The following is a 14,237-nucleotide window of genomic DNA, read 5'->3' on the forward strand; positions in this document are numbered from 1 at the left end:
ATTATTTATCATTTAGCTCAAAAACGAACCTGAAAAGTAAGTGGGCCTCTTTTTGTCTTTTCTCACTGAGGATACATCCTCTTATAGATTAGTTCCAGAGTTTGGCAATCATTATTGTTACTTTACTGAATCATTTCTTCTTATATTTCTCTCCCCTTGCCAATCATCGTGAGAAGTAAAAGTGTTCATCGTGTATAAAAATTAGACACAAATTATTACTCTCTAGAAAATGTTTATTGACACATTTTAATTTTCTTTTCATTTTCTGAGAAATAAACATTATACACAAAATACAGTAAAATGCACTCTCCCCATTTCAAATAAATATATTTTACTCTTGTAAAAAATTTAATAATCTGTGTAATTCACCACAGTATCTTAATCAGTGAAACAAAGCGAAGAAAATCTCTAAATTGTCACTTATTTTAACGATTCTCTTGGCATTTTGCTGGAGAGAAGGAACAGTATTCTCTGTGGAGCTGTATTCAAACTTGTGGACTATTGCCTATTGTTGGGAGAAGACAAAGGCTTTAAAAAGTGTTGAGTGTCAAAAAGAGCCTTAGTTTGGGAGAAAGGCAGCATCCAAGATTTTGCTAAATGAACTACCGTTATGTGCAAACTTCCTTGGAATATTTCCTAGAGACCAGACGACATTCTGACTTAAAATGATTCCTATGCATCACACTGGCAATCTTTCAAAATTAGTGGTTAAGTATTTAAATTAACAGTTACGTACGTAATATAAGCCCAAGACGGATTTTTAAAGCTCTATTACAGAAAAGGTTAACAATAATGGTGCTATACAGGACAAATTTATCCTTTCCACTCACAATTGTTATTCTTAACATCGTAAGAACTGAAATCTACTGAATTATACAGACTTACCACAGACTCTTATATACACATAGATCTCTGATCAGTTTAAGACAATGTGTTAATTTGCTCTTGTTAAGTAACAAGAATATTTTAGTAACCAGAAAAAAAATCACATTTAGATAGTCACCAATCTTCAGAGTTTTCTTATGTATAATCAACCCACTCTCCAAAAACTATGTCACCAAGTAATACAATTCATTAATACTGCCTAACTTCCTGTGTTAGCAGTTCATTGGTACTTGATATACGAGCAAGCTTATGAAAGTAAATCAAACTTTACTGTGGCTCCAATGCCACCAGAGCATGGCTTGTTTACATGGATGCGGAAATGCTGGTCAAACTAGGCCAAAGCATGAGCCTCAAAGAATAACTGTGTTCAGTAAAAATCTTACACAGGCTATAAAGTGGGTATTGGATCTGTCCTCAGCATTATAAAGGGCATCAACCGTTGTCCAGGTGGTGACTTACAAAATGGAATTTTTCCCTCTTCACTTTAAAGGGTAGAAAATTACATGCTCCGGCATTCCTTATGGCAACATTTTTATTTCTACACATTTCTGAAACAGATAAGTGTGTGCTCAAGAATGCACGAGTCCAATAAAATAAATTTGTAGTTTCCTTCTTTGACATCCTCTATAATTCCTCCATCTCGAAGTGTGTAGTAAAGCTGTTTGCCATAGATGTGTGTTCAAAGATCCTCGACAGGCTTGGTTTCAACAGTTCTACTGAGTGACATGACAGGTGCTGAGTCGTGTCATTCTTCAGGGACATCATTTGGTCTGTCCCAGGCTCCCTTCGATCATAATAGAGAGCCCAGAGCAGAGTAATGGTGAGAATCATGGCCAGGATCTGTGTCACTCCAATGGAGATCCCCAGAAACCTTAGCACCTGCAGTTGTTTGGTTCCCCTCAAAAAGGAATACATTTTCTTCCCACAACCCTGTAAAAGAAATAACACAGTCAGTATTACTTTGGGTATGTCACGGAGGGTCAAATAGTGAAAACAAACAATCTGTGCCAGTTAATGGAACCAAACAACTTGAATCTTAACAGTTTAACACAGTGACTCTCAGCAGGGAACGCCTATGAGAAACTGGAGGGGAGATGGAGAGGAGCACTTTTTGAAAAGCCTGCCCAGGTGACTCTGATGAGCTTACTCCTTTTTCTGTCTTCCTCACCACCTGACATTGAGAATCACCAGCACAAAACACAACTAGAGCAGGGTTGGTAACCTTTTGTTTGTGTCTTTGTTTGTAAAGGGTCAGATAGTAAATCTTGAAGCAAATCTTTGCCGGCCATATGGTCTCTATTGCAATCACTCATCTCTGCCACTGTAACAAGCAAGCCACCATAGACAATATGGAAATGAATGCATATGGCTGGCTGCCTTCCAGTGAAACCTCATGAACCAAAAAAGCAGTAGGCCACATTTGGGGCACAGGCCATAGATTGCTGACCGCTGATATAGACTGATCCAGATTTTGCAAAAATGTTTCCTTATTATTGTTGGTATTCACTGTTAGATTATAGCTCATTGCTGGAAGCCCAGCTACCCAGCCTGAGTGGCAGAGCCCCGGCTGTGGACGGACTGGTGACTGCAGGGTGGCCCGCCGACAGCGAAGCTTCTTGTCCTCCCGCTTTTAGGTAATTCGGCCTTGAAAGTACCTGGGGTATTGTCTGTTGGGGAATTGCCCTCGGCAGGCCCCCTGGGAAAAGAACCATTAGGGAAGAAGATAAGGTTCCGCAAGAAATTGTGCGGCCTTACGTTTAGCCCTTGCCATTCCCTATGGAGACTCCCCTACTTGCAGGAAGGATAGCCTCGTGCAGTTGCCAGCAAAGGCGGCCAACGAAGGAGAGACATATGGATCCGAAAGCCCCACTCCGGTAACTAAGGAGTGTATCTATGGACACAGGTCACTCTGACCCCTAGGCCCACCTGGCCCCCCGGAGGCATTCCAGATGATGATTGAACCTAGTCGGTTAAAGTACAGAATGGTTCATTGGTTCCTAGGTGCATTGTCTGAGAATGTATAAGGCGTGGGTTTCTAAGGCCCTCTTGGCCCCCTTCCTGGCACCTCGGACACAGGCGAACACTTTTGTTCTTCAAAACCACGAATGGTTCAGGGAAACAACTAATAGGTCATGTCCCTGTAACTGTTCCACTTGAGGTGAGAGATAAATGACCTTTCGTGAAAACAGCAAAGCACTTTATAGATTATAAACATAGATACATAATAAAAACAATAAAAGAAATTAATCAATAAGCAAAGGGCAGGAGGGAACGTTATGACAAAACAATCATGTTATTCCTTATGGGGTAATTATACAAAGGAACGTTTTCAAAATTAGATAATGTTAGAAAAACATAGATGACGTATGTTACAAGGAAATCACTAGCATATATAATGACACGTTTACTGCAATAAATCGGCCAGTTCAGCACACTGCTGTTGTCTGTGTCCATTTTTATTTTTGTTTTGTTTTATTTTCACTTTTTCGCCGACGCCGTTCATCCTTCGGGAACCCCTGGACCTGCTGGAGCTGGACTCCGGCAGCTCATTTGGTCAGAGACTTTTCCCAAGGATCAGGAACGTTTGCCCAATCTGCTGCTGAAACTTGCTGATAGGTGGAAATTAATCTATTCCCTTTCACCTACCATCACACACTTTTGTCCACTGTCTGAGAAGAAATACAAAATGGAGGGGGGGGGGGGTGTTCCTGGCATGGCATCGAGTCTTAGTTGGATTTATTTATTTATTTGTATATAGACAGAGAGAGTGCATATGTGAGCAAACCAGGGAGGGGAAGATGGAGAGGGAGAGAAGGAATCTTAAGCAGGCTCCACACCCAGCATGGAGCCGGACACAGGCCTCAATCTCACAATTTTGAGATCTTGATCTGACCCAAAATCAAGAGTTGGACGCTTAACTAACTGACCCACCCAGGTGCCCCAAGGAAGGGTTTGAAAAGTATCTTTAGTTTCCCTACACGCTAAAGACACCTGACTTAAAAGGATTAGCAAAGTTTCTGTTTGTATTTAAAGTATAAAAGGCTAAGGAGTGCTTGTGGTAGACAGAAGAGAATTCTGAAAGAAAAAGAGAAGAGGGAAAAAAGGGAAAGAAAAACTATGACTAAAGATAATGGCGGGGGCAGGAGGCGCAAAGGAAAGGAGGGAGAATGCAACTAACAATTGTCCGAGTCACTTCTCCAGTGAACAAAGCAGAGCGAACCTGCCAAGTCTCTATTGAATCCACGACAAAGAAATGATAATTCCCTCTTCCAAAGGGAAGCTGATTCTAAATGAAGGTGAAAATCTAGGAAAGAATTTTATAATAATAAATTTCAAGGACTTGGAAGATTCTGAGTCTTTGCTCTACTTGGAAGAGAACAAATTTGCCTGCCACAGTTTCATGGACTTTGGCAGAAGACAGAGGCCAAGGACTTTATTACTCATAGCAATAGCAACAGCCAGAGTATGTGCCAGTTCCTCGAGATCCAAGTGCAACATGGAGACAACCAGATAATGCCTGCACACAGTGGACTGCATTATGAAAGAGAAACCTGAAGTTTAGGGAACCCTAATCTTTCATAATGGGCAGTAAGTATAAATGTCCTTTGCATCGGAGAAAGATATCATCTTTATTATACTGGACAGTAAATAAACCTGCCCTTTCCTTTGAAGGGAGACACCATCTCTATCTTCAAGGCTGTTTCTGTGCAAAAGCCCTTGAAAAGATAGTCCAGAACAAAGGCATCCATTGCTTCTGCATACAAGACATGAAGAAATGCAAGAGACCCATGTGAAATTATCTCCCAACAAGAAGAACTTGACTTTTCAAACTTTTGTTCTGAGTTTGTGCAGTGATTCATTCTGCTTACCCTATTGAGGCAGCTACTTGAATAAAAAGAAATTGATAATTACATTGAAAATTTCCTCCTTGGGGATAAGTTGGATAAGCGTCCAACTTCAGCTCGGGTCATGATCTCATGGTTCATGAGTTCGAGCCCCACATCGGGCTCTGTGCTGACAGCTCAGAACCTGGAGCCTGCTTCGGATTCTGTGTCTCCCTCTCTCTCTCTGTCCCTCCCCTGCTCGTGTTGTTTCTCTCTCTCAAAAATAAACAAAACAAAAACTTTTTAAAAAATTGCCTCCTTGTTTTCTTCTCTAGATTTCACAAAGAACTCAACTAAATCAAGGGAAGCAAGACTACTGAATCAGTTGTGAATCTGTGCATTATGTTGGAGAAGAAGAATGAACAATACATAATTCTTAGATTTCCAAAGGCATTGATCAGTAACTTTACTTCAATAAGTCATTATGTTCAAAGGAATACAAAATCATGTAAAACGAGTCCTAGACATGCTTCAAGAACTTTTTCTGGTAAATCATGTAATGCAAATTAACAGCCAAAGATTAGCTAAACTTCATCAATTTCACCAAAAATGAACTTAAAATATTTATAATTTAATACTACTTAACATGGGTTTAATAAAATCACTTCTTTGGCCATCTTACCTTTTTAATACACACACAAAATGCATGTATGCACACACATGCACACACAGTCTGTGGGAAACCAAAATAGCTGTCACAGAGAAAATTCACCGAAGTTCAAATACTTTTCAAAGAATTTCACTGAGCTAGTTCATCAGAGCCCTCTCACCCTTATGTTTATGTGTAATTCTAACAAGTATCCTTGCATGACACAGTATAGAATAATAGTTAAGACCATGAACCGCAGAGCCAGAATTCTGAGTTTCATATCCCTGCTCCACTTACAAGCTATGTGACTTTAGACAAGTTACTTAATCTCTCTGTGCTTCAGTTTTCTCATCTAACCTGATGAGGTTTTTTGGGGTGATTGGGGGGGGTCTGGAGCCAATGGCCAAGAAAGAATTCTTGAAGATGTCTTCAGTGCAAAAGGGTGATTTTATTAAAGCACGGGGACAGGACTGGTGGGCAGAAAAAGCTACCCGGGACCATGAGGAGAGACTGGTTTATACTATGGGGTTGGGGGAAGTAAAGTCCAGAGGAAGTTTCCAGTGAGATTTTCCTATGCTAAAGAAGACTCCCAGGATACTGGAGGCCTAGCTATTGTCAAGCTAAGGTTGTTTTTCCCTCTAGCAAAGCATTAACATTAAGACAGCAGGGAGTTCCTGGAGAAACACTTTACTCTGCCAGCCTCAAGTATTTGTCAATGGGCTGCAGGTTATAAGGAAATTAAATTCTATCTGCCATTTCCTTCTGTCTTTGTTTCCCACACCAGGCCCACTAAGGATTAGAAAGTTCAAATTAAAATAGATAAAAAATTAGGGCACCTGGGTGGCTCAGTCAGTTAAGCATTTCTCAGGTCGTGATCTTGGTTTGGGGAGTTGGAGTCCCATGTTGGGCTCTGTGCTTACAGCTTTGATCCTGGAGCCTGCTTAGAATTCTGTGTCTCCCTCTCTCTGTGCACTCCCCCAATGGCACTCTCTCTTTCTCAAAAAAATAAATAAATAAATAAATAAGTAAAAATAAAAATAAATTTAATTTAATTAAAATTTAATTAAAAATCAAAAAATAAAATGATAGAAAATCTATAAAAAGCAAGTATGAATAAACAGGTACAAGGAAGGTACAACATTTTTTAAAAGAGAATGAAAATACCAAATCACACCATTGTGCCATCTCTGAGTATTGATGCAACAGCCCTTGCTCACAGGAGCCAAAGTGGCTGATGCTGTTTTTCAGGGCAGTGAAGTAACTATCTAAAATGATTATTTGCCACTGATACATTAGATCACTAGCCTTCTCATGGAGCAGAGAAGTATTAATTTCTTTTTGGTTTATTTATTTCTTTTGAGAGAGAGAGAGCATGCACAAGTGGAGAAGGAACAGAGAGAATCCCAAGCAGGATCTGCACCATCAGCACAGCCCGATGTGGGGCGCAAACCCACGAACCGCGAACCATGAGATCATGACCTGAGCTGAAATCGAGAGTCGGAAGCTTAACCAACTGAGCCACCCAGGCGCCCCAAAAGCCATTTTATATAGTTTGGAAAGGGTCACATTAAAGATAGTTAAATTTAAAAACTTTAGCTTCAAACAACAGGAAATTAATTTATATAGCTACATTATTTAACATCATTGCTAAGTAAGGCAGTACCAGATCACCACATCCATCTTTAGAAAAAGGAAATGGATATAAAATGGCAGCGGATTATGTTTAGTTAATTCCTTACCTATATTCATCAGTACTTAGAATAAAAATGGATGTTTAATAAGTAAATAAAGGATCAGTTAGAATAGATAAATCAATAATTTGGTAATAATAATTAAAATAAACTTCAGAATTAAATGTAAACCATTCAAGAAATACATATGCTAATGATTCAATCCTGTGAAATACCATAAGTCAATTATCATTTGAGTTTTACTTTTTCAGTTGTCACTGGTACTCAAATTTTACCTGTGTAGTTCTTCTTCTTCTTCTTCTTCTTTTGTGGCACCATGTTATGAATGGGGTAGCATTATCATGATATATAGTTCTTATTGTCATAAGATCTCCCACCCCTTTTGACTAACTCATTCTAACTTGAAAAACTGTGCAGGAAAGGTAACATTTCTTGTTTAAATCAGTGAGTAAAATCAAGCAGAGACTGATAACCAAACTACAGTCTATTGTGTTTCATATTTTGGCTTTGGGGAAAGTCTGTCCTAATTATATTTTAAACAACCACATTTGTAAAAAAAGGTATAGTAAACTATATCTTCTGGGATGGCTTGGGGGATGTGATATACTAGCTAACACTGAATGTTCTAGAGTGGGAGGAGACCTTGTAAGTTAATAAGTTCAAGTTTTAACCTTTAAAAATATGGCTAAAAACCACTTCCAGAACAACATCAACAAAACTGGCAGAGAAAGGACCTCTATATAGTTTCTCTTCCACATAAGTAATGAAAGCATTAGCAAAAATTGTCACAATCAACTTTTTTAGAACTCTGAAAATTAACCAAAGCTTGTAGCCACCTGAGGAGCATTATTCAGAAGTACCTGAGTCTCAGTAAGAACAGCAAGCTCTGTCACATTGTAATTAGCCCTCTCCCATCCCCTCTCCCCAGCTCTGCAGCAGCCTTGAAAATCAACAGCCCATAATTATGGTGAAAACCAGTGGCCTGGAAGCCAGAGGCAACAGAATATGACTGGAGCTCCTTCAAAGCCCCAGTCTCAGATAACTGTCATTATTTGTCCTATCTGGCGGTACCCTGGAAGACCTCATTTGCAAGGTTGTTTTTATTTGAACCTGAGTTGGAGCTCAAACAGCCTTTTCCCTGGGGGGTATTTGTCAAAAGCACCCAGAGGAACACTGAGGCTGCCTGAGGCAGTGCATAATAACTGCACACAATGAGCTGGTCAAAAAGCTTAAAAAGAAAATCTGGGGGAATGAGAAGTCCACAGGGGCCTTGGCAAAGCTCTGGGATACTTGTGGAACTTTCCAAAGTTACACACAAGAACAGGGCAGTGCTTATGTTCAGGGCCATGTGCATGCTAAGGGAAGACCTAAGAAGGCCCTGCAATCTTACCTCTGGCTAACTTTGAGGCTCTGCGCACCCTTGACAAAGACCGGGAGGCTTATTGGTTCCAGGCATCTTAAGGAAATCTCTGATCATTCATTAACTGTCCCTAAGTTAACAGGGCAGACTTTAGTGGCCACACATGACAAAGAATACAGATTTTACAGAATTGATTCAGGAAGGTCACTAATGAATAAACAAGCAACAACAAACTCTGGGGAGGGAGGAGAATCTGATTTCCAGAGTTGCCCATTATATTATTTACAATGTCCAGTTCTCAACAACAATAACAAAAATTACAAGGTGCGCAAAGATACAGGAAAGAATGACTCCCATACAAACAAAAAAAAAGTCTTCAACGAAAATGCACTTCGAATGAGAGGAATTCATTGCCCCACTAGACAGTTTTGTCCACGCTTGAGCAACATTAATACTTAAGCTTTTCCTTATTGGAACCTATCTTCTTAATAAGATGCATTGGTCCTGGGTCTGCTCTCAAACTCTTCTATAAGGTAGAGAGTCATATTTGAAGAGCCATCACTTTCCCTTGAACTATTCTCTTCTCCAAACTAAATATTCCCAATTCCCTCAAGTTTTCCAGATATATACATGTCGTCAGCCTACTGAGCTCTTTTTGGATTGTGCTAATTTGGTCCATGTTTCTTTGAAAATAACACTGATTTTTAACTTTAAAAACTAGAAAATGCAGTAAAATATTAGTGTGCCAGAACACCTCCCTAAGGAATGTGGTGAACATCTCAAGACATGGGAAGGCAACCTGGCTATGTGTGCATGCATGACATTCCTCATGGCTCTGTAACACAGACTGCACATTCAGACTGTATGTCACCATATATGGGAGACAAAGGAGCAAAAATTGTACAAGAGGCAACCCCCTACTGCGTCCAGGGCTCAGCCTTTTGGGTCTTAGCCCTCTGAGCCCGTGCTGACACGAACAAAGCAGCTTCCTGGAAAGAAAAACCTTGGTGTCCCGACTCTGTGACTCACTACTACATTAGGACAACCAAGACTGTTTGAATGAGTTTGGATCCTGGGCAAAAAGCTTTGTCAGGTTCCCCAGAAGTGTGGACATGGGATCGTATCATATGACACACAGTAAGGACCTGGCCTCCTTCTGGATCTTGGGGACGCTAAAGATTATTTCCACGTCAAGGTGGGCAACAGCTGTTTATTCAAGGCAAAGGTCTTAGATTCCTCAATTTATGTAACAATAGGTCAGCCTTATCACTACCTCATTTAGTTTATAAGGCATACAGATAACCCCTCAAACAAGACAGAATTTTAATACTTAAGTTTGTCATTAGAATTCATTAAATACAAATCTCTCCATACTGCACACAATTTGATATTTTTTTGATGATTCAGAGGGCATTGTAGAAATTTGCAGTATATCAGGCATCGTGCTGAATATTTGTGAATCATTTACACAATTACTTAAAGTTAAGGATTAATTTTCCAAAAGAATAGTCCTCTTCTTGAGGACAATATTTTTCTGGATTTCTATATAAGCATTGTCCCCTTAGCCACTCTCTTCCATTCCGTGCCATTGAATAAAATCAGTCTGAACACAAGTTGTGAGCTTATTTTCAGTCAGTCAGATAATCATGCATAAGGTTTACACTTTTCAGTGCAAACTTGGACACTTTTGCTGAAAACCAAGACACCAAGTCTAGAGAAGAAAAAAAAATACAGATGTGTCTCTATACACTCTATTGTACTATTCACAGAGATTTAGTTGCATAAACAAACATTTCTGTTGAGTGAGTCAAAGAGGAAACAGAAATGTTAGAGTTCAAAACCGCATTCCATTTCACAAAGGGTGTTTTATTCAGAATTGGAAAGAACTCAATTACACTTATTTGCTTTTCTCAAAATAAAATACTCTAAGTTGATTCACCTTGAATGTGTTTTCTTCCTACATAAAGCTATGTTAGTCCTACATTAATAACTTCAGAAAACTCAAAGGTATGAATATGCATGTGGTCTAACCTACTTTACTTGCTGCAGTATTAAAATCCTGGTCAACTATTAACTATAAATAATAACACTAACTTTTTATTAGAGAAAAAAATCACTAATCCCTACGTTTCCTAGAATCTATTGGAAGGCATGTCAGGATGCCTCATTTTACTTGAGGAAATGATACACTTGAAATTATGCTCTGATCTATCTCCAAAATGATTTTCTAAAACTGGAAGCACCCCATGGCTTTTTGTTATTCAATATTCACAAGCAACAGAGAAAAAAAATAGGCAGACTTCTAATCAGCTTATGAAGATAAAGTATGAATTAAGTCTAGGTGCCAATACATGCCAGTATTGATATTTTTCTAATTGATGTTTGGTAATAAACGTGGCTCTCAAGTTTGAAATGACTGTGTTAATTATCACGTACAAATATATAATCTTCAGCCTTATTTCTTCTAAAATTAAAAAAGTGAACGTGCTTCGTGCGTCTGTGAACTTTACACAGGTTGGACCAAATGTTCTCCACTGATAATCATAAGTGCTGCAGGGAAATGAATCCTTCCTTTAAAAAAATTAAATAGCAAGTAATAAAATTCACCATAGGACTTTCTGTTCTCGTTAAGGGTAAGGCTAACCAAACCCGTGCATCGGAAATGCAGTAGAAAAAGTCTTCCTATTTCTTAATGACGGTCCCTGGTATCTCTATTAATTCTCACAATATCCCCATTGGATAGACAGAATCACCAAATTTAAAAGACTGCATCTACTGAATATTTTTCAATTTTTGCAGAAAGATGTGGTTGTAAAGAGACGATAGAGTCAGAAAACCCAGACAGTGCTGTTCTCCCTTGTGAGGCCGGCTCCTGCAGCAGGCACTCCCTGATTGACTGAGCAGAAGCACATTTACGAGCTGCTCATTCAAACGTTATCTCTCATTGGGCCCTTTGGCCGCCTAAATTTCATCTATAAGAAGAGGGGAGGTGTTAAAACCAGTGAAGTCAGAAACCACATGAAGGCCCCAAAATCTTGACCTCAAAATCTACCTTCAGCCAGCACAGATATATAGAACCAGAAAATGCTTACCCTTCCTGTCTTTAACTAGCAAAACCGGGTGCAATTTGGCTAGCTAAAGATCTAATTATAGATCGTTAATTATTCTATTTACTTTAATAAATGTTAATAATTAACAGCTATTATTGTCATTACTGTCATTTGCTACCGCCATGCATTGGAGATTTGTGTTTATTATATGCCAAGTGGTTTGCTAAGGGTTTCTCATTACAAAGCTTGATTTATCTTTGTAATACAAGAGTGAGGTAGGTAGTATTATTATCTCATTATAAAAATTAAGTCATTGAGGTTTACAAGTGAAAAAAAATCTACAAACATTCAGCTTATTCCTCACCATGTATTCCATATCTCAAAATTTTAGTGTCTAAAATCTGGGCTTTGGAATCAAATAGATCTAAGCTCAGTCACTGACTAGCTATGACACAGGACTACGTCACTTAGCCTCTTTGTGTCTCACTTTTCTCATCTGTAAAATGGAGGTAATAATACCGCACCTTAATGGAACTATTTTAGGGCTTTAATGAGGTAATGCATGTTTACAGAGCTATATAAATGTGTGTCTTATTTAAAAATTCCTAGGTGGACTTTCCAATCCCTAATTTACCTTAACTCTTAGCTATGACTGGTAGGATTTACTACAAACAGGAACTGTTCTAATGGCTTTAATATGTTCATTCACTCTCCAGACAACCGTGAGATGGGTACTTTGGTTATCCTCATTTTGCAGGCGAAAAGAATGAAACACAGAGACAGGAACACCTTGCTCGCGATCACACAGCTAGTTAAGGCGCAGAGTGAAGACTTAACCTCAAGAGTCTGACTTCAGAGCCTGATCTTCACCTCTGAGCCTTGCTTCCTGACTCAAGAAAACTCATTCCTAAAACCCTCTCCTTCCTTGACTTCCAGGACACCGCTTTCCATTTCTCCTCTGCCTACAATAGGTGGGGCTCCTCCTCTGCCCAAGTGGTGCCACTCCCTAAATTTTGTCCTCTGTCGCATATGTCACACCATGTCTTTGTGGGACCTGATCTCCTCCCCATGCATTCATTGCCTCATCTACACTGATAACACCTGTAAACTGTTAGTCCCCCCCACCTGCTCCAGGCTGTTTTCTACTTCTTCATAGTAATCAGTGTTGTCTATGGGAATGCAGTCTCCTAGCCAGAGGCCACATTTCCCAGCCTCCCTTGCAACTAAGCAGGGCCAAGTGAGCCCTTGCCAATGGAATGTGAGCAGAGGTGATGAGTGTAGAGCTGCACACACCGGATGTTCTCCTTCCCATGTCTTCCTTCCCTCTGACCGGAATTGGAGAAAAACAGGAGCAAGTTTGGAAGGCAGGTATTAAAAAAAGGTGGAATTGTCTCACTATCCTGGGTCCCTGGATGAAGGCAGCAGAGCTGTCTGGCAGTCTGGCCCACCTGACTGGTTTATGGGAGAAAAATAGACTCCCACCTTATTCAACTCATTGCATATGGAATTAGCTCTTTCCCTGATCGGTCCGCACAAAATCCACATCTCTGACTGAATTAGGTCTACTGAGCTTTATATTTTCTACTGGTTTCTGCACACCAAGTACCTGACAGGAACCTTAAACCCAGCATTTCCAAGAAGGACCCAATCAAATCCAACCTATCTCCTCAGTAAATGGCTTCTTTATCCAACCAGGATCCGAGTCCAAGGCTAGTGTCCTTACAGCTTCCCTGTCATTCGCTCTGCACAACCAATTCATCATTTTGTTTATTCCCCCTCAAATCACTCACATTCATCCCTTCCCTCTGTCCTCAATGGCACAACCTGAATCCCAGGCCTTATCATCACTCACATGAATCACCTGCAACAGTTTCCTACCTCTCTTCCAGGCCTCAAGGCCTAGTCCTTAGCTCCACTCCTCTTCACAAGGGCGACACAATAATTTCAAGGCACAAATCTAAAATTGTTACTTTGTGAAGTACTTCTTTCAGGTCAAAATATTAAAATGGCTTTCTTATGAGTAAATTGTAAAGGTAAACCTTGCAAGTCTTCATTAACAAAGCAAAAGAAGAAAAGTCATTTGAACGGTGACTAGGTAACGGGAAACCTACAAGTGAACTGTGCCAGAAAGAGAGGGAAAGAAAAGAAGAACGCATTTGTATACCTTAGGCAAAATCAGCAGAACAGTTCAAGGCCCCATTAGATAAAGCAAAGCCTGAAGATAAAAGGGATGTTCCCCCCACCAAGCACAAACTGGTCCTGCAGGGCTCTGAATGATAAAACAGGTATCACCCAAGTCAGAGTAAACCTGACCCCTGCGGGCAGTTGCTGAGGAGATAATGAAGTCAGCAGAGAGGCAGGAGGGAGTGTCTTTGACTTCATATAAAAGAACGCTGTGAATGGAACTTCTTGGGGATATTCCATCTAAATAACCACTGAGCCTGAAAGCTGCCTACCGATTACTATCTGTGCAGGAGGTTCTGTGTGTGTTTATCTGAGAATGGAGCTTCATTATTAATAAATCAGAATCCCATGACTACTCAGCGTTAAGCTTTCCTGTCATAATAATGGCTCAAATTTGTGAATGTGCTTGCCTTTCTGCTTGGCAACTACTCACAGACTTTAGCATAAAATTCATGCGGTAGCAGGATTTATGGGGCTCTTCGTAATCCAGCGTAATCCAGCGCCTGCCCTGGCCAGCAAGCCAGGAAGGCCCTCTCGCCCCAGGCTCCAGCTCTAACTTGGCACGATTGCCTCTTTGCTTGCCCCTTTCCGGCC

General features: G+C 40.0%; 1 protein-coding gene across 4 annotated transcripts in view; it reads right to left on the reverse strand.

The window, feature by feature from the left end:
- Nucleotides 1-271: 271 nt before the first annotated feature.
- The window catches only part of TSPAN12 (tetraspanin 12), a 64,982-nt gene continuing 51,016 nt past the window's right edge, over nt 272-14,237 (reverse strand). For all 4 annotated transcript variants that reach the window (XM_060632970.3, XM_060632972.3, XM_081795059.1 and 1 more), the window contains one exon: nt 272-1,815. In XM_060632970.3, the coding sequence (XP_060488953.1) occupies nt 1,510-1,815 (306 nt within the window). In that variant the 3' untranslated portion in view covers nt 272-1,509. The remainder of the gene's footprint in view (nt 1,816-14,237) is intronic.

The sequence above is a fragment of the Panthera onca genome, chromosome A2 (genome assembly GCF_046562875.1).
Source record: "Panthera onca isolate mPanOnc1 chromosome A2, mPanOnc1 haplotype 2, whole genome shotgun sequence".
NCBI classification, from domain to species: Eukaryota; Metazoa; Chordata; class Mammalia; order Carnivora; family Felidae; genus Panthera; species Panthera onca.